The sequence below is a fragment of the Erythrolamprus reginae genome, chromosome 10 (assembly GCF_031021105.1).
Source record: "Erythrolamprus reginae isolate rEryReg1 chromosome 10, rEryReg1.hap1, whole genome shotgun sequence".
In the NCBI taxonomy this organism is placed as follows: Eukaryota; Metazoa; Chordata; class Lepidosauria; order Squamata; family Dipsadidae; genus Erythrolamprus; species Erythrolamprus reginae.
In genome coordinates, this window is record NC_091959.1 from 14,900,412 (window position 1) to 14,927,774 (window position 27,363).

Sequence of the window (27,363 nt, forward strand, 5' to 3'; positions counted from 1 at the left end):
AATATAAATTTATAATATTTTCATTCCACAATTAGCTTCTGCCCTTGAATTTTATCTGCTTTTATTTGGAGTTTGAAAACCCAGAAAACTAAAGTCTGGGGAAAGTCTGCCTGTCCCCCCAGGAGGCTTGGTGGCAGGGGTGAAATTCGAATGCTGGCTGGGGAATTCTGGGAGTTGAAGTCCAAATACAGTGATACCTCGTCTTACAAACGCATTAATCGCTTTTCCATTGATTCCTATGGGAAACATTGTTTCGTCTTACAAACTTTTCACCTTAAGAACCTTGTCCCGGAACCAATTAAGTTTGTAAGACAAGGTATCACTGTATCTTCAAGTGGCCAAGGTTGGGAAACACTGCTCTAAAGAATCCGCTATTTCTGTGCTTGGTCAGCAGGGGAGGTATCCTGGTTCTGGATTACGGCTTAGGAGCCGACGGAGGCTCCTGGCGAGAGAATACAGCGGGAGAAACCAGGTTTGCATAGTTCCAACATTTAATAAACTTTAATCTCTCTAGAGTTATATCCACATCCATTAAATTAAAAAAACTGGCCCCAGGAATTGGCTCCTTCTTCAAATTACAAGAAATCATTTGTGCACCAAAAAAGTTATAGAAAAAGTGTCCTGGGCAGCCCCAACCGAAGGACCCCCACCAGGCAGCTCCAGAGGACGGTGGCGGCCAGAGATTGTCATCCGAGGGGGTGGGGGGCAACAAGGCACGTAGGAAAGGTGGAAGCTCCAGCAACGCTCGGCAGGTCCAGGGAGCAGCTGCCAGGGGGCGCTGGTGAGCAAGCCAGCCGGCTGGCCGCCCCTCCAAGGTCCAGAGAACCTGCTCGCGGGGGGGGGGATGAGGGGGCCGGGCAGCCCTTCTGCACTGAGCCAGGCGCACCCCCCCAATACTCTTCCTGGCTGCCCCTCCCAGCCAGGGACCGGGAGGGGGCAGCCGATCCCGCGGGAAGAGGGGAGGGGGGCCGGTGGCCATGGCAGGGGGCAGCTGGAAACCCCGCCCCCATCTGGGCAGACGTTCCTCCAGGCCCCCCCTCCTCCTTTCCACCATGACAGGACACAGACTGGTTTAGTTTTTAAAAAAAACTTTGGTGAATCAAAACCAGCAGAGAGTGACTCCAGCAGCAGCAGCAGCAGCAGGCCCGTAAGACCCGTGGGGAGGGGGGGCTCAGCCCCAGAGGAGAGCAGGAGCCCCGGAGGGAGGCCCGTCCTGCCCCGCCTGGGGCTACAGGCTCATCAAAGCCTCTGGTCCCTGATGAAGGCAGTCCTCTCGCCCTCGCCCTCCTCCTCCTCGTCCTCCCCCTCCAGCCCCTCCTGCCAGAGGATGGAGGGCAGCCCTTTGTAGGCCACCAGGTTCCCGCTCTCCAGCGAGTAGGCCTTGTAGCCGCGCAGGCAGGGCCCCGACCGCAGCTGCAGCGCCAGGAAGACGGTGACGAAGACGAGGACGATGAAGGCACAACTCAAGCCGGCCACCAGGAGGGGCAAGTTGGAGGCGGGGCCGGCGGGGTCCACACCCTCTGCCCCCACCGCCGGGGAGGCCCTGCTGCTCTGCGTCTGGTGGGAGCAGGTGTGGTCCTGACGGTTGAGGTGGGCGTGGGCCGGGCAGGAGGAACACTGGGCGGCCGAGGGGCCCAGGCAGGTGGCGCAGGACGGGTGGCAGGGCAGGCAGAGCCAGGGCTGCAGCAGGTGGGGGTCCAGGCTGTTCCCCAGAGGGGGCGGTCCCAGGGCCGGAGCAAAGCCAGGCGGACACGTCTTGAGGCAGGTCTTCTGGTGGAGGTAGAAGCCTTCTTCACACACTGCGGGAGAAACCAAAGGAGAAGAGAAGATGCAGGGCGTGGCTGGCCAGCTTTCCCCCCCTCTACGCCACGGGTGGGGAACTGGCACGTCTCTGGGGCAGCCTTCATGCCGCTACTTATTTGGTTCACGTTCTGTGGCTCTCGGCCAGGAGTGACCCAGGACCGCCTCCCCTCCAGCAACCCCAGTCCCTTCTGGCCCTGGTGAGATTTGCCTAGTCAGACCACGAAACAAACCGCCAAGCCCCAGAGAGCCTCCAGAGGCGCAAAGTTCAGCCCTGAGCTACAAAAGGCAGCAGACATGGCCTGCTTGGGGAGGCTGAGCCGGAGAGGGAAGGCGGGAGGGCCGGCAAGGGGACGGCTCTTTGGTGGCGTCAGAAGTAAAACCGTCACAGAAGAGAAGAAGTGAAGGGAGACAAGGATAAATGCAGGAATGGAACATTAGCAGGTGGACGAACCTCAAAACGGACGGAACAGAAAGGTGACACAGGAGCCACTTGAACGAAGGGAAAGGAAAAGTCTGCATGAGAGACGGAGGAGAGGAGCCACCTGGAGACCCGGAAGCAGAGGCCGGGTCCAGGGAGCCACCTGGAGGTCCAAGAGAGCCCACGCAAGCAGCCCTCCGTCCTGTGGCAGCTCGGTGCCTCCACTCCCGGCCCGGGCGGCAAGGAGCTCAGGGGTCCTTGACCAACCGGCCCTCTGAGGGGGACGTGGAGGGAGCAGCAGAGAGGGGGGTCCAACCAGAAGAAGCCGGGCGAGAGCAGAGGAAGGCGAGCGGTCAGTGAGGAGGGACTCCCCCTCCCTCCCTCTCTCCCCTTGGGGTGTGTGAAGGAGGCCCCCACTGAGTCCAACCTGTCCAGCAGCCCCAAACCGGCCCTCCAGGCAGTGAGCCCCAGCTCAGGTCCAGGAGAGAGGCCAGCCCCAAGCAGCTCCCGGGACTCACCCACGCAGGCCTGGTTGGTGACCAGGGTTTTGCAGCCACTGCTCTCAAACTGGTTGGAGAGGTCAGGCGGGTCGGGGCCTGTCCCGTAGAGAACCAGGACGAACTTGGTGAGGGTGCCTGGGAAGGAAGAGAAAGGGCGGGTGAGCCCCCAGGAGCAGCCCCCCTGCCAGTCGGGGCCCCAGGGCAGAGAAGCCAGCACTCCCAGCCCCTGGGGGAGGAGGGGGGGCTGGACCCCCACCCCGCACAAAAGGGAAGTTGTGCAGCCTTGTCAAGGGGGCCCCTTTGTCACTGCCGCCATCGCTGCCATTGGTGCAGTGACTGGACCATCCTTTGCAGCCTTTGAATCATGTACGCTTTTTAAAATGTGTTTTGCTGAATGACCGTTCAGTTACTATGATAGTTGGCACTGGTCCTCAAAGTTATGGCCACTGCAACATGCCCTGATCCTGTGACTGGGAACCGGTCTGTGTTTGTGGTGTGGGCTGTGCCCTCCAGCCCCTCCCTGCCCCTTCGGCCACCCTGCCCTCAGCTGCTGCTGCTGCCCCAGCTGACCTTCCCTTCCTTCGGTTGCTGCCCCAGTGTCCAGGTGTTGCGGGGGGGCTGGCCGGGATGCCAGGGCAGACTGGGGGAGGGGGGCAGAGCCTGGCCTGCCAAAGGCCCGGGCAGAGAGACATGGCGGGCATGGAAGGCCAGGCCTGGAACCTCCGTTTCTAAGTGGTGCGGTCAGGGATGGTCTGCCTAACGTCCACTTCGCTCCGCTGGGCCCAGAGCGGCCACAGGGGTCCCTTTGAGGAAACGCTGAATGACAAAGCCGCTCACCGTAATTGTTTGCTTCGCTCGTGTTCTCGATCTCCAGCACCCATTCGCCAGCCGGGTCCTCGTCCCACGAGTGCGTCGTCATGAAGGCCCAGTCGTTGAAGCCGTCGGCCGAAAAGTCCCGGGGCCTGGCCGAGCAGAGAGAGGTGACGGGGGGGCCAGGCAGGGGCTGGGAGGTCTTCCGGGCTGGGGGGGGTGAGGGGCAGGAGGCAGCTTACCTGGCAGCCAGGAGGGTGGAGCGGGTCCCCATTGGGCTGACCAGGTGGATGGCCAGGTCTCCGCGGCGGTTGTAGGAGAGGGTCAGCCTGGCCTGGACGTGCTCCAGCCGGGCCACGGAGTTAGCGTCCCCCCAGCAGGCCTCCACCTTCTTCCGCACCTCCAGGCACTTACCGATATCCCTGCAGGGGGCCAGAACACGTGGGTAAGGCAGGCAGCCGCTGTAGGGCCCCTTGCCCCGTGGGGTGGGGGGCAGATCCCTCCCCCTTCCTTGAGAGGGGTGCTGGCTAGCTGGCTGCCTTTGAGTTAGTCCCCTTGCGGTGGCTGTTGCTTAATTTATTCCGCTGGGATTGTGGCTTTTCTATTGGGGGCCCCCCAGAGAGACCCTGTGGTCAGCAGCACCCTAAGCGGTCTGTCACTCATGCCAGGGCAGCCGGGGGTCCTTGGGAAGGGCCGGCCCTGGCTGGGAGGGGCAGGACATGTCCTGTGGGATTCCTGACATAGGGCGGAGGGGGCCAGAGGGGGGGGGGGCAGAGAGGACAGGCGCTCCTCATACTCCCAGGCAGCCGTCAACTGACGGTATTTGGGACCAGAATTTATCCTGCTAAGCAAAGTGGCCATTGAGTGAGCTGCCCCCAATTTGATGTCCTCCTTTGCCAGGGGTGTCAAGATGGCCATTAAGTAAATCAGGCAGCCATCAAGCAGGTCCAACTCCTCTCATTGACTCTGCTAGTGGGAAGCCGGCGGGGAGGGTCACCAACAGCCCCAGGGGGCCAATAATAATAATAATAATAATAATAATAATAATAAAAAATAAAATATTGTTGTTGTTGTTATTATTATTATTATTAATTTAGATTTGTATGCCACCCTTCTCCGAAGAATCCAAAGAATCTTGCCACCCCAATGAATGTGGGTTGACTGTCAAGGCCCCAAGTTCTGATCTGGGGTGGCTGAGCCCACCCCACCCCCAGGCCTCCGCCGACCCCCACCTGGGCTCTGGGAGGATGTCGATGGCGCACTTCCGCTGGGGCCCCACCGAGGTCCAGTTCTTGGCCAGGGCCACCATGGCGCCTGCGTCCAGCAGTCCGTAGCCGTAGGAGTGGCTGACTGTAGAGAGAGGGGCCGGGCGTCAGGGCTGATTGTGACAGGGAGAGGGGGCCTCTGCCACCGCATGCCCCTCCCTCCCGCCCTCCCCCCCCGGGGCTACCTTTGCGTCCCACCCCGTTGGTGGCCCAGTCGTTGGTGTTGAGGTGGGCCGGCTTGGAGGTCTGCACGACCAGGTGCTGCATGTCGCGCCAGGTCAGGTTCTTGCTGCGGGAAAGAGGCAGGCGGGGCGTCAGCGGCAGCTCCTCCCGGCCCGGCCTGCGTGGGCCCCACCACCCTTCCCCCGTCTCCCCCCCTCACTTGGCTTCCAGGGCGAGGGCGATGATCCCGGCGGCCAGCGGGGCCGAGGCGGACGTGCCGGTGTGGGACTCGGTGCATTTCTGCCACAGGTCAGTCGTCACCTGCAGGACGGAGAGAGGCATGGCACCGACACCCACAGCCAGCTCAGAATCCCCCCCTGCCCTATGAGAGGCTGCGGACTCCCCTCGGTGGCCGTGGGCGCCCCCTGCAGGCCCCTCTTTGAACTGGTGGAAGACGCCCATTCAACTTCTGCAGAGCGACCTTGGCCGGCTGGGCAGAAACCCCTACGAAAGCCCCGTTGCTTCCTGCTCTCTTTTGGGCAGAGGGAAGCCACAGGTGGAGGGTCTCTGTCCAGCCACAGAAGACAAGGAAGGGAGGGGCCTTCACTCCCCAAACTTTGGAGGTGTTTCAATATCAACTGGGTGGGTGGGTTTGGCTTTGTTGTAACGAGCCAACCACAAGGAAATGTAGCTGGCTCCATAGTTCCCTCTAAGCTGAGCAGTGAGCAATCGCTCACTTAAAAATCATCATCAACTCAGAGTTTTCCAAACCTGCCCTGAAGCCGAGAGGGAAAGAGTGAGAGGGAAGGAGAGAGAGAGGAAGAGAGGAAGAGAGAGAAACAGATAGAAAAAAGAGAGGAAGGAAAAGAGAAAGAAAAAGAATGGGAGTAAGGAAGAGAGAAAGAAAATCAAAATCTAGTTTGAAACTAGCTCAACTATTTAAGTGGCATTTTGATATTGATAGAGTTGCCCTATTATGAGCTCACTGTTATAGACACACAGTACAGTATTTTATTTTGAAATTCTCTGATGCAAAACAGGGTGGGTTTTTTATTTGTTTGTTTGTTTGTTTGTTTGTTTGTTCATTAATTAATTAATTAATTAATTAATTAATTCATTCATTATTTCTGTGCCGCCCGCTCAGACACTATACTTTTCCGCCCCCCCCCCAAAAAAAATTAGAGGGAACACTGGCTGGCTTCCCTCCGCCATGGATGCCTGCAGGTGACCAGGTGCAATTTCTGGTTTTCTCTACACCCCCCCCACCCGCCACCCCGACCTGCAAGGAAGAAACTCAGACAGCTTCAGACTGTCCTGGCTGCTGGCGGCATCTCGCCTCTCTCGCTCATTCCTTGGCCTCCTTCCTTGCCCCCCACATCCCCAGTCTCTCCAAGCCATTTACACCCCCGGATCCTTTCCACGCTCCCTTCGGGGCCTTTGTCTTTCCCTCCCGCCCTCAAGGCCCTGAGCCACCCACCCTCTCTTGCCCCAACGGGGCCCCCACGGCCAGCTACCGCAACCCAGCCATCGCAGGGCCCGTGATCCTGGGCTTGGGCTCCAAACTGCGTCTTCGGAGTCTGGGGGGGGGGGTTATTTGGGGGCAGGCGGGACTCACAATCTGCTTCTCGTTCTGGCTGCCGCTGCTGTAGGTGGTGGCCAGGGTGGAGGAGCAGGCCTCGCTGTACCAGGGCACGTTGCCGTACTGGGTGGTGCTGCTGATGGAGAGGGTGTAGATGCTGTTGGTGTAGCCGTCGCAGTTGCAGCTGTCGCGGTCTCGGCCGCCGTTCCCCGAGGCCCAGACGAAAATGGAGCCCAGTCCATTGCGGCCCTGAGAAAAGGGTGGGGTGAAGCGGAGGGCTGCCTCGCGGGGGTCTGCCCTGGCTGCCCCCACCAGCCCGGCCCGCCCTCTCACCTGGCTCACGCCCCGGCGGAAGGCCTCCTCAGCAAGGTGGGCCGGGCCGTCCACGGTCTTGCCGTCGTCCTCGGGGCCCCAGCTGGCGCTGTAGATGTGGATGTGGTCAGGGTTCAGGCCCAGGGAGCGGGCTTCCACTGCATCGGTCACCTCCCCGTCCAGCATGCGGACGCCTGGAACGAATAGGGCCGCTGCTTTGGCTGCCTCTGGCCCGCCGGCCCCGCCCAGTACCAGGAAGAGCCCGAGAGACCCCCTCACCTCCGATCTTGGCGTTGTAGGCCACGCCCACCCCACAGATGCCGTTGTTGGCCACCGCGGCCACCTCGCCAGCGCACCGAGTGCCATGCCTACAACGGAGAGAAAAGGCTGAGGCCACGCCTGCCCAGGAGGGCAGACGGCTCGGAAACGCCACGGACAAACCAATGACCCCTTCCTCTAGATGGCAGTTCTTGGACAAGCATGGCCATTGCACGGGCCAAGGGGGGATCTTCCCTGGAAACTCCTCACCACACAAGCACACACCCCTGCTAACCTGTTGTCATTTGTCTGCGTGTAGCGAGGTTGAGGGTCCGGGTCCTGGTCGTTCACGTCAAAGCTGGCCTCCGGGTCCTAGGGAAAGGCAGACCCCTCCTCAGGAGGCCAGTCACCCCGGAGAGCAGCCCACTGGCCGCTGAGACATAGGCCCCTCACCCGAGGCCATGGCTGAAGGCGGGGAGACTGGGCGGTGTGGGCCCCCCAGCGATAGGCAGCTGGGGCCCTGCGAGGACTTTGCCCCCCCTCCCAGGAGAGCCCCTCCTCTCCTCCACTTACGTAATTGGCCTCCAAGTCCGGGTGGTTCTTCTCAATGCCGTCGTCCAGGATGGAGACCACCACCCCGCGGCCCGTGTAGCCCTGCTGCCAGGCCACCTGCACGTTCAGGTCTTTCCGGTTGCTGTTGGACTGCAAGAAAGGGGAGCAGCGGACCCAGGAGGGGACCCTCAGAGCCCGGGCGTCAGAGCCCCCAGAGCCTTTGCATTGCCCCCCACTCACTGTCCTTCAGAGACAATCTCAAGGCAACCTCCCCCGGCGGGCTCCATCTCACAGGCCCTGCCCCTCTTTTCAAACGTTTCCCCCGAAGGCCCTGCTAGCCCTCTTGGTTCCCCCAACACACAAACACACACCCCTTGTCTGTGCTGCTCTCTTGCAGGGCCCACTCGGTCACTTCCCCCAGCTGCCCTTGGCCCTTGCTGGACACCAGACAGAACGCCCCTGGGACTCTCCCAGCCTCTGTCCCACTGGCTGGAGCCACCGAGCCTCCCCCTTCTTCCCCCGGCCAGCCCCGATCTGGGCCCCCAAGGCAGCTGCCTCACCTACCAGGTACCACTGCTGGGGGAACTTCGGATCTGTGGGCTCTGTGAAGGCATCCCGCTTGGTCCGGCGCTTGGCTACCTGTTGCTCTAACCACAGCACCTGGGGAGAGACGGGCATGCTGCCAGGCTTCTGCAGGGGCCAGACCAGCCCCTTCGGTCTAAAGAGCCAGTCTGGAGCCCTGCTAGCACACAGCCACCCTCCCATCGGACTCCACCAGGGCTGCAAGCCAAGAGGGCCACGGAAAGCCCCTGCCAGCCAAGCTCATGGCCAGGGGCTCTTGTCCAAGCAAGCAAAGAAGAACAACTCTCTCTACAGCTAAGCAAGCCCAGTGGAGGCTGCTCGGGTCCAGCCTTGGCCTAGTGGGGCGGAGGAAGCTTTTCCTTTCTTGGGCTTCCCTTGCCTTGTTTCTCTCCCAGGAGGACCCTGGCAGCCCTGATCCGCTCAGGAAACAAGCCCCCCCCTCCCGGCTCAGCCTGCAGACCCCGGGGACTCTGCTCAACACAGAGGGGGTGAAGCCCAGCCTCCCCCAGCCTCGTGTTTCCTGGGTTCACCTACTTCACCCACCGTGGAGCCGGAAGAGAAGTCAGAGGGAGCAACCCAACTAAGCACCTCCAGTCCCCACTGCCAGCCCCCCCCCCCAGACTTCTCCCCCAAAGACTTGGCAGGGGAAGGACCAGGACGGCAGACATCCCTGTCCCCGCGTGCAAGAGAAGAGGCCCGTGGCATGCGGGGGGCCAGATTCAGGATGCAGCCCTCCAGGCCAGCCCTCTCCCTCCGGGGCCAACTCCACGGGGCCAGAATCCGTACCTGCGGCTCCCTGGACAAGGAGCTGTGCCAGGACCGGTGTGGCGAGAGGGACCGCTTGGCTACAGCCCGATGGGAGAAGTGGTAATAGTCTCCGATGATCTGAGGAGCCAAGCAAGCACATCGGGGTCACTCGAGAGCGGGTCCCAGAGTGGGGGGTGGTCAAAGACTGGCGGGGGCATCAGGAGGCCACGGTTCCCCACAAGCAGGAAGATGCCCCCCACCCTTCTGCCCCGGCAGCCTCCCTCACCCTTTGGAGATGCCCCCCACATTCTGCCTCCCAAACAAGCATAGTTTGTTTATTTATTTATCTATCTATCTATCTATCTATCTATCTATCTATCTATCTATCTATCTATCTACCTATCTATCTATCTATCTATCTACTTACTTATTTACTTACTTATTTATGAACTTTTATTTATTTATGAACTTTTATTTATTTATTTATGAACTTTTATTTATTTATGAACATTTATTTATTTATTTATGAACTTTTATTTATTTATTTATGAACATTTATTTATTTATGAACTTTTATTTATTTATTTATGAACATTTATTTATTTATGAATTTTTTTTTATTTATTTGCTTTTATTTAGCTCTGTACTGATTGGTTTGGATCCCTCAATAAATGGAGCTGGCTCTGTCCAAAAGAGAAACCCTGAACTGCCATTATTTTCTTCGGCCACCAGAGGGGGCTGGAAATAAGCTGCAGCAGGCCATATTCCTAGAAAAGGAACTTTCTAATTCAAAAATATCCTTAGAGGTGAAGTTTTAAGAAAATTGAAAATTTACTAGATTTTTCTAGTATTGGATATGATTGTAAGCTATAAACAAACAAAAGCAAACATGGAAATTAAAGGTAGGGAACAAGAATATCCTGTAAAAAAAGATCTTTATTTTTTTAAAGCAACACTAGTTTTATTAAATAAAAAAATACAGGAAGAAGTTTTGTATGATCACTAAATGTCTTTTTAAAAAAGCCTCTTGAAAAAGCACCTTTGGGACAGCCACGACCTGGATGACTGAGGATCTCAACACGCAGGCAAAGACTGTTTTCCCAGGCTAAGTGGGGAGGGGTGGCTTTTAATTTCAAGAGGCTAAATCCACAGTAACTGAATTTAAACATGCCTGGGATAAACATAGATCCTTCCTAAGATAAAATACAGAAAATAGTAGAAGGGCAGACTAGATGGATCATGAGGTCTTTTTCTGCCGTCAGTCTTCTATGTTTCTATTATTATTATTATCATTATTATCATTACTATTATTCTCTCTCGAAGAGCCCAGCCAAAGTTTCCCAGGCTGCTTCAGCTAGTGCTCCTCGAGAGATAAATTTGCAGGGGGCCAAGCTAGCGTCCGTAAAGGACAACAAACTCCAGCTGCTTCTGGGGAGAAGGGGTTGACCATTTGGAGACCTGGTTTGTTTAGAACCATCTAGTACTGGGGGAGGGGGGGCAGATGTGCACCGGACGGTGGGATGGCAAACCCCCCAGGGAGCCGGCACAGCCTCCTTGGCTGGCGTCGATAGGAGAGGACTTTCAAATCATCCCTAGCTCCGGCGGTCACTGGGAAGGAAAAATTAAAGATATGTGCTGAAGCTGTAAAAAAACGGAGGCGAGTGATGGAAAAAAATTTTTGGGAAGAAGTTGAAAATTGGATTTGACTTAATAACAATAATAACAATTGAAAAAAATGAAATACGAAAGGCAGAGATGGGAGGTTGAACAACTATCCTTGTGGTGTGACCGGAACAATCTACAACTGAACACACTCAAAACCGTAGAAATGGTGGTAGACTTTAGGAGAAACCCTTCCACCCTTCCACCTCTCACAATAATAGACAACACAGTATCAACAGTAGAGACCTTCAAATTTCTAGGTTCTATCATATCTCAAGACCTAAAATGGTCACCTAACATCAAAAACATCATCAAAAAAGCACAACAAAGGATGTTCTTTCTACGCCAGCTCAGGAAGCACAAACTGCCCAAGGAGCTGCTGATAGAAAGGGATCGTTGAGTCTGTCATCTGCACCTCTATAACTGTCTGGTTTGGTGCTGCAACCCAACAGGACCGACACAGACTTCAGAGGATAATCAGCACTGCAGAAAAAACAGTTGCTGCCAATCTGCCTGACGGCAGAAAAAGACCTCATGGTCCATCTAGTCTGCCCCTATACTATTTCCTGTATTTTATCTTACAATGGATATATGTTTATCCCAGGCATGTTTAAATTCAGTTACTGTGGATTTACCAACCACGTCTGCTGGAAGTTTGTTCCAAGGATCTACTACTCTTTCAGTAAAATAATATTTTCTCATGTTGCTTTTGATCTTTCCCCCAACTAACTTCAGATTGTGTCCCCTTGTTCTTGTGTTCAGTTTCCTATTAAAAACACTTCCCTCCTGAACCTTATTTAACCCTTTAATATATTTAAATGTTTCGATCATGTCCCCCCTTTTCCTTCTGTCCTCCAGACTATACAGATTGAGTTCATGAAGTCTTTCCTGATACGTTTTATGCTTAAGACCTTCCACCATTCTTGTAGCCCGTATTTGGACCCGTTCAATTTTGTCAATATCTTGTTGTAGGTGAGGTCTCCAGAACTGGACACAGTATTCCAAATGGGGTCTCACCAGCGCTCTATATAAGGGGATCACAATCTCCCTCTTCCTGCTTGTTATACCTCTAGCTATGCAGCCAAGCATCCTACTTGCTTTTCCTACCGCCCGACCACACTGCTCACCCATTTTGAGACTGTCAGAAATCACTACCCCATAATCCTTCTCTTCTGAAGTTCTGAAGAATCACCTTTGAGCTATCTACGTAACTGGGTCAGTTTGTTCTATTGACCGCAACATGTTCCAAAAGACTTGGCCCCTGTCGTGAGCCCACGTCATGGGCAGGAGGCCTGTTTGCACTGGGCTGATGAAACGCTTTGCCAAGCAGACAGACAAGGGGGGGTGGGGGTGTTATCAGTTCCAACAGGGACCTTCCCACACTGAGAAAGAAGAGGAGCCTCAGTTTCCCGAGAGGAAAAGGGCCCCAGAGGAAGCAGGACTTCCGTGGGGGGTGTGAAGTGGTGGCTTCTGCTTTCCAGGCAGCCCCTACAAGGTCTCCCCACAAGCCAGCTCCGTCCCCTCGACCCACTCTCCCCCACACCCATAAGAACCTAAGAAGAGCCATGCTGAATCAGGCCAAAGCCCATCGAGTCCAGCATTCTGCGTCACACAGTGGCCCCCCAATTGTCCATGGGGATCTTGAGCAGAAAGAGAAGGCAAGACCCTCCCTTTCCCCTGACCCCCAACAAATGGTACTCGAGGGAATCCTGTCTGCCTCAACCAACATAGAAGTGGCACATGGACATCCGTTTCAATAACCACCAATGATACACTTGGCATCCATGAATCTGTCTAATCCTGCCTTGAATCTATCAAGGATGACAGCTGTCACGACCTCTTCTGGAAGAGAATTCCATCAACTAAGGACCCTCTGGGCACACACACACCCGTGTCCTCTCTCCTTGCCAGCCCCTTTCCCCCTAGGCCCAAGGAGAGGGATGGCTGTGGCCACGGGGCCAGGGAACATAGAAACATAGAAGACTGATGGCAGAAAAAGACCTCATGGTCCATCTAGTCCGCCCTTATACTATTTCCTGTATTTTATCTTACAATGGATATATGTTTATCCCAGGCATGTTTAAATTCAATTACTGTGGATTTACCAACCACGTCTGCTGGAGGTTTGTTCCAAGGATCTACTACTCTTTCAGTGAAACAATATTTTCTCACGTTACTTTTGATCTTTCCCCCAGAGCTAAAATCCCAAGGAGCCTTGAGGCCTCTCTGCATTCATCTTGCACTGGTCAAATGCCCAGAGAGAGAGAGAGAAAAGGGCAAAGGGAATGGGGAGCAAAAGAACCCGAGAGGTACCATTACCTGTGGACAGCATACAACCCCCCCTCCCCATCGTTTCCATGGTAAATGCTCCCCCCCCAAAGTCCATAAGATCATAAGCATCTAATACCACCCCCCCAGCTTTGTCGCCTTGCAATTTGCTTGACCTTTCCTCCTGTCCCCTCATCCAAGTCTTTCCTGACAACTCTGAGGGGTCAGCTGAAGAAGGCTGGTGTCCCCAGAGACCCCTGGCAGAGTCCCCTCCTCCTTGCCGACAGAGTGCCACTCAGGGCCAGCTGTTGGACATAGATGTTCAACAGGCCCACCATCTGGCGATGGGCTGCCCATCCTACACACAATTCCATTTCATCAAAAGGGTTATGGTCAACCTGGTCAGATATTTCATTGATGTCTAAATCAGTGTTTCCCAACTTTGGCAACTTGAAGATATTTGGACTTCAACTCCCAGAAGTCCCCAGCCAGCATTTGCTGGCTGTGGAATTCTGGGAGTTGAAGTCCAAATATCTTCAAGTTGCCAAGGTTGGGAAACACTGGTCTAAATATACAACCTCCACAGCTTTTCCTTGCTCTGATGATCTAGTCCAGTGTTTCTCGACCTTGGCGGTTTGAAGATGGGTGGACTTCAACTCCCAGAATTCTGGGAGTTGAAGTCCACCCATCTTCAAACCGCCAAGGTTGAGAAACATTGATCTAGCCACTGTGTCCAGAAAGACAGACTGACTGACAGCCTGTTTTTAAGTGACCCATGTGGGCTTCTGGTCATCACTCTGTTCCTTCTCTAGGATTTACGGATGTCCAGCGGATGGCTTGGTAGTTTCTAGGACCCAGTTTTCCCGCTTTTCGAAAAACAAACTAATGTCCTCTTGAAATCTTCAGTCCAGATGTTCTCTGTGGTTTTGAGTTCCTCTCTACCAGTTTATCCCCTTGGCCTCTAATCCAGTGTTTCCCAACCTTGGCAACTTGAAGATATCTGGACTTCAACTCCCAGAATTCCCCAGCCAGCATTCGCTGGCTGGGGAATTCTGGGAGTTGAAGTCCAAATATCTTCAAGTTGCCAAGGTTGGGAAACACTGCTCTAATCCATCACAGACTTACATTGCTTCACAGCAGCAAGGACTTCTCCCATCACTGGCTGCCTATTTTGGTCTGGATTTGGTCTTCATTAACCCACTGCCCCTTTTGACTTAATGGGACATTTATTTTTCCCTTTGCAAAAAGACAGGTGCAAAACAGGAACTATGCAATTCACGTTTTCACCATCTCACTGGCTTCTCCACCCCGCAGATCAACTTTCTCAAAACCTTTTGGGGTTATTTTTGGTACTCAGCTCATTCCGAATCTGAGCCCTCCTGACTCCATCCTTACAGATTGTGGCTGTTCTTTGAGATTCAACGGGTCCAAAGACAGGCTACAAGAATGGTGGAAGGCTGCAGAGGTATAACAAGCAGGAAGAGGGAGATTGTGATCCCGCTATATAGAGCGCTGGTGAGACCACATTTGGAGTACTGTGTTCAGTTCTGGAGACCTCGCCTACAAAAAGAGATGGATAAAATTGAACAGGTCCAAAGACGGGCTACAAGAATGGTGGAAGGTCTTAAGCATAAAACCTATCAAGAAAGACTTCATGAACTCAATCTGTATAGTCTGGAGGACAGAAGGAAAAGGGGGGACATTTAAATATGTTAAAGGGTTAAATAAGTTAGAAACATAGAAACATAGAAGTCTGACGGCAGAAAAAGACCTCCTGGTCCATCTAGTCTGCCCTTATACTATTTTCTGTATTTTATCTTAGGATGGATATATGTTTATCCCAGGCATGTTTAAATTCAATTACTGTAGATTTATCTACCACGTCTGCTGGAAGTTTGTTCCAAGGATCTACTACTCTTTCAGTAAAATAATATTTTCTCATGTTGCTTTTGATCCAGGAGGGAAGTGTTTTTAATAGGAAAGTGAACACAAGAACAAGGGGACACAATCTGAAGTTAGTTGGGGGAAAGATCAAAAGCAACGTGAGAAAATATTATTTTACTGAAAGAGTAGTAGATGCATGGAACAAACTTCCAGCAGAAGTGGTTGCTAAATCCACAGTAACTGAATTTAAACATGCCTGGGATAAACATGTATCCATCCTAAGATAAAATACAGAAAATAGTATAAGGGCAGACTAGATGGTCCATGAGGTCTTTTTCTGCCGTCAGTCTTCTATGTTTCTGCTTTTCGTCCCTTGAGCCCCCCCCCCCTTCCCACTTTTAAGCTTCTCCTTTTGGTTTTGTTTGGGCTTTGCATTTCTCCCGTTTTTCTTCCTCTTTGATGTCATTTGTATTTGGGTCCTAATTATCTTATTTTTCAGAACTTCCCAATCCTGACTGGGACCAAGTGGAGTAAAACCGTTGCTTCCTGTGAGCCGGGCTCAATGCACCCTCCACGCTCCCTTCCGGCAAGCCCGGGCTTTTCGGCAGCTCCATTGCCCGCGTGGGTGCAGGTGCCTTTGCCGTGGATGGCTGCCAAGCCAGCTCTCCTCAAAACATTTAAATATGTTAAAAGGTTAAATAAGGTCCAGGAGGGAAGTGTTTTTAATAGGAAAGTGAACACAAGAACAAGGGGAAACAAAAGTTAGTTGGGGGAAAGATCAAAAGCAATGTGAGAAAATATTATTTTACTGAAAGAGTAGTAGATGCTTGGAACAAACTTCCAGCAGACGTGCTTGATAAATCCACAGTCACTGAATTTAAACATGCCTGGGATAAACATAGATCCTTCCTAAGATAAAATACAGAAAATAGTATATGGGCAGACTAGATGGACCATGAGGTCTTTTTCTGCCGTCAACCTTCTATGTTTCTATGTTTCCTGTCTCCTCTGTTTGCGCCTTGTGTTTTCCTACTCAAAGAACAACACTGGATTATTTTCCCCCTTCAAATCCATCCTTTTCATTTCTACCAACTGTTTAAGCCTGCCTAGATCTTTTTTTTGCAATTTTTAGTTTTTCCCATCATAGCAATTTTGAGCTGTGGAGGTTCTCCTCTTTTGTTCTGAGTTCATCTGAGGCAGGGGTAGGTCAAGTTGGCTCTTCTACGACATGTGGACTTCAACACCCAGAATTCCTGAGCTGGCATGATTGGCGGAGGAATTCTGGGAGCTGAAGTCCACAAGTCATAGAAGAGCCAGGTTTGCCTACCCCTGATCTGAAGCATGGGTCATTCTTCCACCTTTGTGCTAACTGCAAATCTAATAACTGTTCCTTCAATCTGTTGAGCAGCTGTACCTTGGGGGCCTCCATTCAGCAATTCTCTTGAAAGCATCTATAATGTTTACAGCAGGGGTCCCCAAACTTGGCAACTTTAAGACTTGTGGACTTCAACTCCCAGAATTCTCCAGCCAGCATAGCATAGCATGGCACGCTGGAGAATTCTGGGAGTTGAAGTCCACAAGTCTTAAAGTTGCCAAGTTTGAAGACCTCTGGTTTACAGTTTCTTAGAAGTATGTGAGCTAGTGTCATTCAGTACCTTTATCCATTATTTTAAACTTCCAATCCTTAAAAACGAAATGGGAGGGGAAAGCTAAGGCTCAAACTGTAACAAAAATTAACTTTCATGAACAGTATTTCATTCTTGTCTAATCTTAGCCCATTTAAACCACTGCTAATGCAAAGTTTGAGGACAATTGTAAAGAGGGGGAGGGAGGGAGGGAAGGAAAGGAAGAGGGAGAGAGGAGGGGAGGGGAGTAGGTGATTTGTCCATTGATCCATTTGTTCTGGATTAAAACCAGTCCAAGGCTTCTTACACACCAGCTCACTCCCCAAACACCTCCAGCAATTTTCTCAGTTCTCCTGCTGTTCTCTCCTTCCCTCTTCCGTTTGTGTAGCGGATGATGCCTTACATAACACACCTTTCCGAAGAAACACTCCAGATTTTGAAGAAGGGGCACAGTGATCCTCCAAGACGTGTCGCAACAAATGTCTGTCTCTTAAGAAACTTGTGAAAGACGGTCTTTGTCAAAGCCTCCGGTGAGCGGTGAGCCTGCTCCTCACCCAACAGTGACGTGGGAGCCCTCGTTGGCCTCAAGGCCAGAAGACCGGGTGGGGACTGACGTCACCGCCACCTGGCTTTGCCAAGGGAAAGCGGCTTCAATCCGGCATCAACACTGGGCAGCTGGGCCCTCAGCCAACACCACCGATGCAAAGATAAGGGCCTGCTGCCTCTGCCACAGCTGACCAGTCCTCCAAAGAGCCAACACCAAACGTCCTAAGGAAGGGCACTGCCACTGCCCCCTTGCCAGGCCCTTGTGACGGGCAAAGGCAACCCAACGGCAGCCCAGCAGAGTTGCTCCCCAAAGGAGAAGTCAACACAAAAAACCAGCCATGAAAGCAAAGGATGCCCAGCCAAGAAAAGCCTTCTAGTCCACAAGATTCCCTCTAGCTTCAGGCTGACCTCGGGGGTCCTCAACACAGTCCATCTCAGTCCACTCCGGTGTGCTCGGTTCAGAAGCACTGAGATTGTGATCTCACCAGGTCACCCAATGCTCACAAGCTCAGAGCCAAACTCAGGGACCACCAAGGACACAGGACCAGCGAGGGCCAGGAAGGGGACCCCCCACTGTTCCTGGGGTCAAGAGCTGCACACGGGGATGTCGTGTGGCTCCTCTGGTATCCCAACATCCCAGGGCATTCTCCCCCAAGAGTCCCCACAGCAGGAAAAGCAACCCCCACACAGCCCCTCCCTCCAGCAGCACAGCCTGCAAACCTCTATGTCCATGCAGTGGCTTGGAGGCGGTGGGGAAGTCACTCACCGGTCCCAGGTTGAGGAAGCCATGCTTCCTGGCCATCCGTTCGGCTTCTTGCAGGCCAGCAGGCACCAGGACAGCCCAGGTATTGGTGTAGATGTGCTGGCCGCGTCCCTCGCTGACCAGGAAGGCCAGGGGCACCGTCATCGCCCACCAGAAAAGCAGCCAGGACAGCCTCCGATCCATGAAAGCCAGGAGGGGAAGCCGAGCTGGGCAGCCAGGAGAGGGCCTCGCGCCGCCCAGCCAGGGCTCAGTCGGCTTGCGAAACCATGGGGGCCGGTTCCGGGCCAGGCGTCGGCTGCACAGCACCTGGGGACCAAAGGAAAGCACAGGGGTCAGGCTGGGCCCCCCCCCCAGCCCAAGAGGTCAAGGAGAGAAAAGCAGGGTGCAGCCAGAGGCCAGGCCCAACGTCTGCTAACAGGAGCAGTTACCCATTTAGTAAGTAAACCCTGACTCTCAAATAACTTTGTGTTGTACCTACTATGTTATTGCTTTCCTTGGAGCAGTGTTTCCCAACCTTGGCAACTTGAAGATATCTGGACTTTTGCTGGCTGGGGGATTCTGGGAGTTGGAGTCCAGATATCTTCAAGTTGCCAAGGTTGGGAAACACTGCCTTGGAGCCCTGGGATCAAAACAATCTCATAAGGAGTTTACAGAAAAAAAGGAAAGCTGTACAGTAAGCATGTTCTATATCAGTGATGGCGAACCTATGGCACGGGTAGATAGATAGATAGATAGATAGAGATAGAGGAGATAGATAGATAGATAGATAGATAGATAGATAGATAGATAAAGAGATAGATAGATAGACAGACAGATAGATAGAGATAGATAGATAGAGATAGATAGATAGAGATAGATAAATAGAGATAGATAGAGATAGATAGAGATAGATAGATAGATAGAGATAGATAGATAGATAGATAGATAGATAGACCGACAGATAGAGATAGATAGATAGATAGATAGATAGATAGAGATAGATAAATAGAGATAGATATACTGTAGATAGAGATAGATAGATAGAGATAGATAGATAGATAGACAGACAGATAGATAATGGGCCTAGAAGTTAGAACCCCCTCAATCAAGCCCCCTGGCCCCCACCCTCTTTTGCTGACTCAGCAGGGCACGGGGCAGCATCGGTTCCCGTTGGGCAACCCCTGTTTGCGCTTCACCTCCACCTCTTGACCCAAAAACCTGCCTCCTGCCCAAGTGCTTCGGCACAGAGGATCCTGGGCTCCAGCCAAAGGGAGGCCGCGGCTCCTCTGCTCTCAAGGCTGAAGAGTCAGCAGAGAGACGACCGAGCAGAAGGTCACCCCAGCCGAGCGAAGGTCAAGCGAGCCAGAAAACAGGGAAACTCTACCCAGCCACGGGGCTTCGTTGCGCCATGCTTGGCCTTCCTGCCTGGCCCTGCACCAAACGTCAGCTCTCTCCCCCCTCCAAAAGTTGAGCTCTCCAGCAGTAGAACAAGCTGGCCGACTCACTCAAGAACCTTTCTTGGGGAGCTGAGCTCAAGGAAACAGGTGGGGGCCGTTTTTGTCACCCAAGGAAATGCCATTCTGACCGAGGACCAGGCACCGGACCAGAATATCTTCGGGACCGCCTCCTGCCGCACGAATCCCAGTGACCGGTTAGGTCCCACAGAGTCGGCCTTCTTCGGGTCCCGTCGACTAAACAATGTCGTCTGGCGGGATCCAGGGGAAGAGCCTTCTCTGTGGGGGCCCCGACCCTCTGGAACCAGCTCCCCCCTGAGATTAGGATTGCCCCCACCCTCCCTGCCTTTCGTAAACTCCTTAAGACCCACCTCTGCCGTCAGGCATGGGGGAACTAAAACATCTCCCCCTTGCCCATGTTGTTTTGTTGATTGATTGACTGTGTGCCTGTTTTTTTATATATATAGGGATTGTTTTACGACATTACTAATTTTAAATTGTAATTAGATTGGTGGGCATTGGATTTGTTATTATGTGCTGTTTTTATTATTGTTGTGAGCCGCCCCGAGTTTGCGGAGAGGGGCGGCATATAAATCCAATAAATCTAATCTAATCTAATCTAATCAGGTTCTGCCCCGGATGACAGACAGCGGTGTGTGTGTGTGTGTGTGGCAGAGGCTACCAGGAAGCTCCCCATTCTCTGGCTAGTTTGAGTAACTGATCCACCTTCAGAAAAGGGGGGGGTGCGATTCAGGCCACCTGTCTCATAGCAGAGAGGCCTCTCCCTGGATCAGTGTCAGCAGAGGGGGTGGGGGAGACATACCAGGCCACAGATGGACTTTCATGGACCCCTGGAAGGAGGATATGGATCACATACATGGTCCAAGAATGTGATAGGCAGATCACAAAACAGGCTTTTTGGGGGGGGGCTGCCACAAAGAGGGAGGAGGGGGTGGGCAATGTATTTTCCAAAGCACAACAAGAAGCAATGGATGGAAACTGAATAACGAGAGAAGCCACACAAAACAGAGAGGGGCGGCATACAAATGTAATAAATTGTTATTAATTATTATTAAAACTAAGGAGAAACTTGCTGGCAGGGAGGACTATTCAGTGGGACACCTTGTCTCCAGAAGTTGTGGGGTTGGAGGTTTTTCAGAAGAGACAAGATGACCACTTTCTAAAATGGTGTAGAACAGTGTTTCCCAACCTTGACAACTTGATATCTGGACTTCAACTCCCAGAATCCCCCAGCCAGCATTCGCTGGCTGGGGGATTCTGGGAGTTGAAGTCCAGATATCTTCAAGTTGCCAAGGTTGGGAAACACTGGGGTAGAATCCCCTCTAAGGTCCCTTCTAAGTGTTATTTATTTATTTATTTATTTGTTTGTTTGTTTGTTTATTTATTTGATTTGATTTGTATTCCGTCCCTCTCCGCAGACTCGGGGCGGCTAACAACAGCAACAAAAACAGCATGTAAATCCAATCCTAAAAATATCTAAAAAAAACACCCCTTATTTATAAAACCAAACATACATACAAACAAGCATACCATGCATAAATTGTAAAGGCTTAGGGGGAAAGAATATCTCAGTTCCCCCATGCCTGACGGCAGAGATGGGTTTTTAGGAGCTTACGAAAGGCGAGGAGTGTGAGGGCAATTCTAATCTCCGGGGGGAGTTGGTTCCAGAGGGTCGGGGCCGCCACAGAGAAGGCTCTTCCCCTGAGCCCCGCCAAATGACATTGTTTTGTTGATGGGACCTGGAGAAGTCCCACTCTGTGGGACCTAACCAGTCGCTGGGATTCGTGCGGCAGAAGGCGGTCTCGTAGATACCCTGGTCCGTTGGCATGGAGTGCTTTATAGGTGATGACCAACACTTTGAATTGTGACCGGAAATTGATCGGCAACCAATGCAGACTGCGGAGTGTTGGTGTTACATGGGCATTTTTATTCTGACATTTTTCCCAGGGGAAATCCCACTGAGATTTTGGCATCCTCGATTTTCCTGCCTGAGCAGGGGGATGGACTAGGAGACTTCCAAAGTTCCTTTCAACTTTGTTATTCCTGAGCTAAATACGTGAAGACCCTCATTGGGACCCTCTCTCTTTTGCTGCCTCTGGACTAATGAATTAACTCCAAACATGCATTTTAATAGATTTTTAGAAACCTGCAGCTGAAAGTTCTTCTTTCTTTCTTTCTTTCTTTCTTTCTTTCGTTCGTTCGTTAGTTAGTTAGTATGCCGCCCCTCTCCGAAGACTCGGGGCGGCTAACAACAATAAAAAGACAATGTAAACAAATCTAATATTAATAATCTTAAAAACCCCAATTTAAAGAACCAATCATACATACAAGCATACCATGTATAAATTCTATAAGCCTAGGGGGAAGTGAAATTTCAATCCCCCCATGCCTGACGACAGAGGTGGGTTTTAAGGAGCTTGCGAAAGGCAAGGAGGGTGGGGGCAACTCTGATATCTAGGGGGAGCTGGTTCCACAGGGTCGGGGCCGCCACAGAGAAGGCTCTTCTCCTGGGTCCCGCCAAACGACATTGCTTAGTCGATGGGACCCGGAGAAGGCCAACTCTTTGTCTCTTTGCCCTGAAGATCCAATTTCGTTTCGAATTCAATCCCAAAATTTAATCCCTTTTGGCATTGACACTTCTCCAAAACCCACCAACGAAGTCACATCTCTCTCACACACACACACAAACACACTCACACTCAATTTAAACAAATTCCCTTGTCTTGGAGCCTTTAGAATCATAGGCTAGAACAGGGGTGTCCAACTCAGGTTGTCACGACAGTGTCATGTGACGTATCAGGACTTTCCCCCCCTTCGCTAAACTGGGCGTGTGAAGGTTGATAGCTGGAGGACTTCTAGTTCAAACTTCTGCTCAAGGCAGAAGACCTCACACATCCCAGTCAAATATTTGCCCAGTCTATTTTTGAAAACCTCTAGTGATGGTGCACCAAAAAACTTTTTATATATAATCTTTATTTTTTTCTCCACAATTTCCACGTACATATCAATGCATATACAGTGATCCCTCAATTTTCGCGATCTCGTTCTTCGCGAAACGCTATATCGCGATTTTTCCACCCGATGACATCACTCTCTTCCTTCCTTTCTCATCTTTCTTTCTCTCTCTCTTTCTCTATCTTGCTTCTTCCTCTCTCACACTCTCTTCCTCCCTCTCTCATCTCTTTCTTTCCTTCTCTCTCTTTCTCTATCTCTCCCCCTCTTGCTGACGGGCGGCGGGCGGGCGAGCGGGGGCATCAGCGAGGAAGACCCAGGGAAGATCAGCTGCTGGGCGGCCGCAGCAGCAGCGAGCAGATGAAGATCAGGGTTTCCCCGCCGCCCACGCAAAGGGGAAACCCCGATCTTCGTCTGCTCGCTGCTGCTGCGCTACCGAGCAGATCAGCTGCTGGGCGGCCGAAGGAACCTTCCCTGGGTCTTCCCCGCCGCCCACGCAAATTCCACCATCTGCGCATGCGCGGCCATGAAAAAAAGGGCGCGCATGCGCAGATGGTGTTTTTACTTCCGCAACCCTACATCGCGAAAAATCGATTATCGCGAGGGGTCTTGGAACGGAACCCTCGCGATAATCGAGGGATCACTGTACTGTAAAATATATCAATAATATACACAATGATACATTTTTATCAATCATTCTCAAACCAATATATTATTTTGCACCTATTTTATATTTCTGTTCACGTCATTCTTAACCTCTTTACACTCCCCTCCCTCTTTCTCCATCTCTTCCCTCTACCTTCTTACTCCTTACACTTTTTTACTTCCTCTTCCTCCTTTACATTCCTGAGTGATTATTATCCTAATTCATCTCTTCTTTAACAGGCTGAAAGCTTGTTCCTGTGCACTTTGAATCCATCGGTGTCTCTTCTAAATTAGCAATGTTGATGATTTCTATACATACAACTCTTTATTTTAGACATATGCTGCTTATCTAATGCTACCTTCTTAAAATCTAATTTTGTCATTTGGGTCAACCACCATTCCTTCTCCATTTTCTTCTTTTTTAATCAATCTAAATTTATGCATCTTCATTTCATTTATTTATTTATTTATTTATTTATTTATTTATTTATTTATTTATTTATTTATTTATTTATTGGATTTGTATGCCGCCCCTCTCCATAGACTCGGGGCGGTTAACAACAGTAGTAAAAACAGCATGTAACAATCCAATACTAAAACAACTAAAAAAAAACACACCCCTTATTATAAAACCAAACATACATACAAACATACCATGCATAAAATTGTAAAGGCCTAGGGGGAAAGAATATCTCAATTCCCCCATGCCTGGCGGCAGAGGTGGGTTTTAAGAAGCTTACAAAAGGCAAGGAGGGTGAGGGCAATTCTAATCTCTGGGGGGAGTTGTTCCAGAGGGCTGGAGCCACCACAAAGAAGGCTCTTCCCCTGGGTCCCGCCAAATGACATTGTTTAGTCGACAGGACCCGGAGAAGGCCAACTCTGTGGGACCTAATCGGTCGCTGGGATCCATGCTTTGTTTCCAAAGCACTCATGTTGGGCATTCCTACCTCAGCACCAATTTGTACTTTCTTGGCAGATACAAGTAGCCATTTTCTCAATGATTAACCTAGGCGTTGGGTTAGCAGGACTGAGCAACTGAAGAACATGGGGAGACACAGAAATGTCCCGGCACAGGTGTGCTGAGGCTTTTTCTTTCCAACCAAGATGAGAAAGTACAGATACACTCGGGTCCTTTCAGCAGCTTGAGCAGACAACCACTTCCTAACCACCGAACTCATCTCGGCTCAGAGGCCCACGTCCCAGGCCCTGCTTGTTCAGGCCCCAAATAAGCAGGTGCAAGCCCGAAATCAGATGATCAGCCCTTCAATCCAGAGAGCTTCTCGACAGCCCACTTACTCCGAGTCTATGGAGAGGGGCGGCAGGGGGAGGGAGGGAGCGACCATGCACCTCTTCTGGGGATGGAGGAGCCCGCAGGGGGATTCGACTGAGGGGCAGGCAGGGTAAGGCCTTGTTTCAGGAGACCACTCTCCCCCCCAGCAGTGGAGCCTTAAAATCTCCTTTATTTCCCTCGACTGTCCTTCTTTCCTTCCCGCTGACTCTCTGCCCCCCACACGCTTTATTTTATTTATTCGATTTTTATGCCGCCCTTCTCCTTAGACTCAGGGCGGCTTACAACATTGTTAGCAGTGGCACTTTATAACAGAGCCAGCCTATTGCCCCCACAATCCGGGTCCTCGTTTTACCCAACTTGGAAGAATGGAAGGCTGAGTCAAACTTGAGTCAATACTTTATACTCCAAAAGTAACAAATAAGAACCCCAGCCATGCAGAGGATGAGCCCTCGAGAGGGGTGGGAGTTCCTGTGCATGGTTTGCATGGCTCTACTCCAGTGTTTCCCAACCTTGGCAACTTGAAGATATTTGGACTTCAACTCCCAGAATCCCCCAGCCAGCATTCGCTGGCTGGGGGATTCTGGGAGTTGAAGTCCAAATATCTTCAAGTTCCAAGGTTGGGAAACACTGCTGTACTCTACGGTGGCCAAAGCCAGCCACCGCTTCACCTGAGCGCCTGAGACCACCGGAGGAGGCCCGGAAGAGTCCTAGGTGCAGCGGGAGCCACTTTTAGGCTCTAAGGCTATGGAGGGTGTGTGTGTGTGTGTGCAAGGGCAAAGCGTTTGGGCAGAGGCTGACCAGGCCAAACAGGAAGGCTCTTTGGGACCAGACCCGTTCTCGGCGGTCTCCAGCTCGGGAGAAAAACCGAGTCAGAGATTTGGGCAAGAAGCGGCCTTAACTCGTCAAGAGGGGCAACTTCCGGCCCTTCGGACGTGGGGCCGCCGCTTTCACTCTCGCCGCCCCCCCCCCCCCCTCTCACGAAGGCCGGGTGTCAGACGGGCCGGGCGGCCGCAACCCCGAAACCCTCCCCGCCCTCGCAGGGCTTGTGACTCACTGGCGGCTCCGCAGGCATCCCGGCTTCGGGACCTGCGGGCGGCCTTCCTGGCTCTCCGCTGCCTCTTCCCGAGACGGCCGCACAGCCCTCCGCGACGGCGCCCGGCCCGCCCAGGACCGAAGCCTCGCGCCGCCCGATCCCTCCCGGGGGGCCCGCCAGCCCTGCACTTCGGAGCCCGGCGGGGGGCGGCTGTCCCGGGGCTGCACGCACCTCGCTCGCTGCACCGCAGTGGCGGCCTCCCCACCGGCCCGGCTGGCCCGAAAGCGACGCGCCCCCCCCCCCCCCGTCTGGATACGGGGGCCCCGGCGGAGGGCAGGGCGAGCGGGCGACAGCCGCCCGGAGGCCCCGCGCAAGGAAGCTCCACCGCCCGCTCCCCCCACCCCCACCCCGAGGCGGCCTTCGGCCCAGCCGGTGTCCCCCGCGCGCCCTCGGCCTTACCTTCCAGTCCGCGGGGCTCGTGCCGCTCTGCTCACCGCGGCTGCCCGCTCGGCCCCTGGGCGAGCGGGAGCGGCGTCATCGCGGCGGGCGGGAGGCGGACCGGGAAGCCCAGCCGAGCTACCCCCGCCCCGCAGGCTGCCAGCGGCCTGACGCGAGTTGACGCGCGGGCGGTGGGGCGGCGCCACACCGGCACCTCCCCTCGCAGCCAGGCAGGTCCGCCCTCCTCCGCCGTGGCGGGGAAGGCGATGCTCCTCCTCGGCTCGGCTCCGAGGTCCCTTCGGGGACACCGGCGGCGCCGTCGATTCCTCTGCCCAGGAACAGCCAGCAGAGAGCCGGGGGGCCGCCGGGCGGCGGGGGCCTGGTCAGGGGCCGAAGCAGCGGTGCAGGAGCCCCCAGCCAGCCGAGCCCGCCTCTCTTCCGGCCCGCGCTTGGAGGGGACAAGCGCCGTGGGAGTCCCGGGGGCTCCGAGAGCGAGGCGAAGGCCCGGCCCGCGGCGCCTCCGAGGGGAGGGCAAGCCGAAGAGAGCCGTGACGGAGCCCAGCAGCAGCCAAGCGGCCGGTTCGTGCGGAGAGAACCTGGGACCTCGGCTGCAAAAGACCGCAAGGGAAAGAAACCCGGGCCGGGGCCTTCCCATGGGGCTGGCGGACCTGGCCGAAGGAGACGGTGGGCAGGCCTCCCAGTCGGGTGTCCTGGAGTTGCGGCGCTGAAGCAGGCGGCCGTCTTTGGAAGATGAACTCAGGCGGCTGGGCCCGGACCTGGAAGGGCCATCGAGGCCATCAAGCCGGCTCTCCAGTGGGCCTGGAAAGGAAAGCCTCCCGACCCAGGGTTTGACCTCTGATCAGAGGGCATATTTGGAGAAACGGCGCCGAGATGGGAATTTTTCACTTTCAGCCAGAATTGGCCTATTAACTTGTCCCTTCCTCCACAGTCTGCATTCCAGAAGCTCTCGTGTGTCCCCCCCCCCCATGAGTTCTTTTGGAGAGGTTGTGTGGAGAGCATAGAAACATAGCAGATTGACAGCAGAAAAAGACCTCCTGGTCCATCTAGTCTGCCCTTCTACTATTTCCTGTATTTTATCTTAGGATGGATACATGTTTATCCCAGGCATGTTTACATTCAGTTACTGTGGTTTTTCCAACCACTTCTGCTGGAAGTTTGTTTCAAGCATCTACTACTCTTTCAGTCAAATATTTTCTCAGGTTGCTCCTGATCTTTTCCCCAACTAGCCTCAGATTGTGTCCCCTTGTTCTTGTGTTCATTTTCCTATTAAAAACACTTCCCTCATGAACTTTATTTAACCATTTAACATATTTGTTTCAATCATGTCCCCCCTTTCCCTTCTGTCCTCCAGACTATACAGATTGAGCTCATTAAGTCTTTCCTGGTAAGTTTTATGCTTAAGACCTTCCACCATTTATGTAGCCTGTCTTTGGATCCGTTCAATTTTGTCAATATCTTTTCGTCGGTGAGGTCTCCAGAACTGGACACAGTATTCCAAATGTGGTCTTACCAGCACTCTATACAGCGGGGTCACAATCTCCCTCTTCCTGCTTGTTATACCTCTAGCTATGCAGCCAAGCATTCTACTCGCTTTCCCTACCGCCTGACCGCAATGTAGGGACCTTTATCTTTTCTCCAGCACTTCCCATCTCTCTCCTGGGGAGCTGGCCAACTTTCTTAACCCTGGCTTCATGGTAACACACGCAAGTCACTGAAATCTCCAGGCATATTTTACCCTCTCTGGCCCCTGGTCCCCCCCCCCCCACTGCCATGTGAGGAAAGCCTGGAGGCGT

At 52.9% G+C, this 27,363-nt stretch overlaps 1 protein-coding gene across 2 annotated transcripts; it reads right to left on the bottom strand.

Annotated features, from left to right (window-relative positions):
- Positions 1-473: 473 nt before the first annotated feature.
- FURIN (furin, paired basic amino acid cleaving enzyme) lies at positions 474-25,704 on the bottom strand. Of its 2 annotated transcripts, none has more exons than XM_070763542.1 (16): positions 25,571-25,704; positions 17,740-18,042; positions 9,028-9,126; positions 8,224-8,319; positions 7,681-7,809; positions 7,403-7,479; positions 7,129-7,217; positions 6,871-7,043; positions 6,574-6,786; positions 5,179-5,279; positions 4,982-5,085; positions 4,764-4,881; positions 3,774-3,953; positions 3,559-3,683; positions 2,740-2,856; positions 474-1,799 (listed from the first exon to the last, which is right to left on the bottom strand). In XM_070763542.1, exons 2-16 carry the CDS (start codon positions 17,917-17,919, stop codon positions 1,240-1,242), a joined length of 2,361 nt encoding a protein of 786 aa, XP_070619643.1. In that variant the 5' UTR covers positions 17,920-18,042; positions 25,571-25,704; the 3' UTR covers positions 474-1,239. The 2 variants fall into 2 exon arrangements, with proteins under 2 accessions (XP_070619643.1, XP_070619644.1); XM_070763543.1 differs by lacking the exon at positions 474-1,799 and adding an exon at positions 2,110-2,316 and having other exon boundaries at positions 25,571-25,700.
- Positions 25,705-27,363: the final 1,659 nt, after the last annotated feature.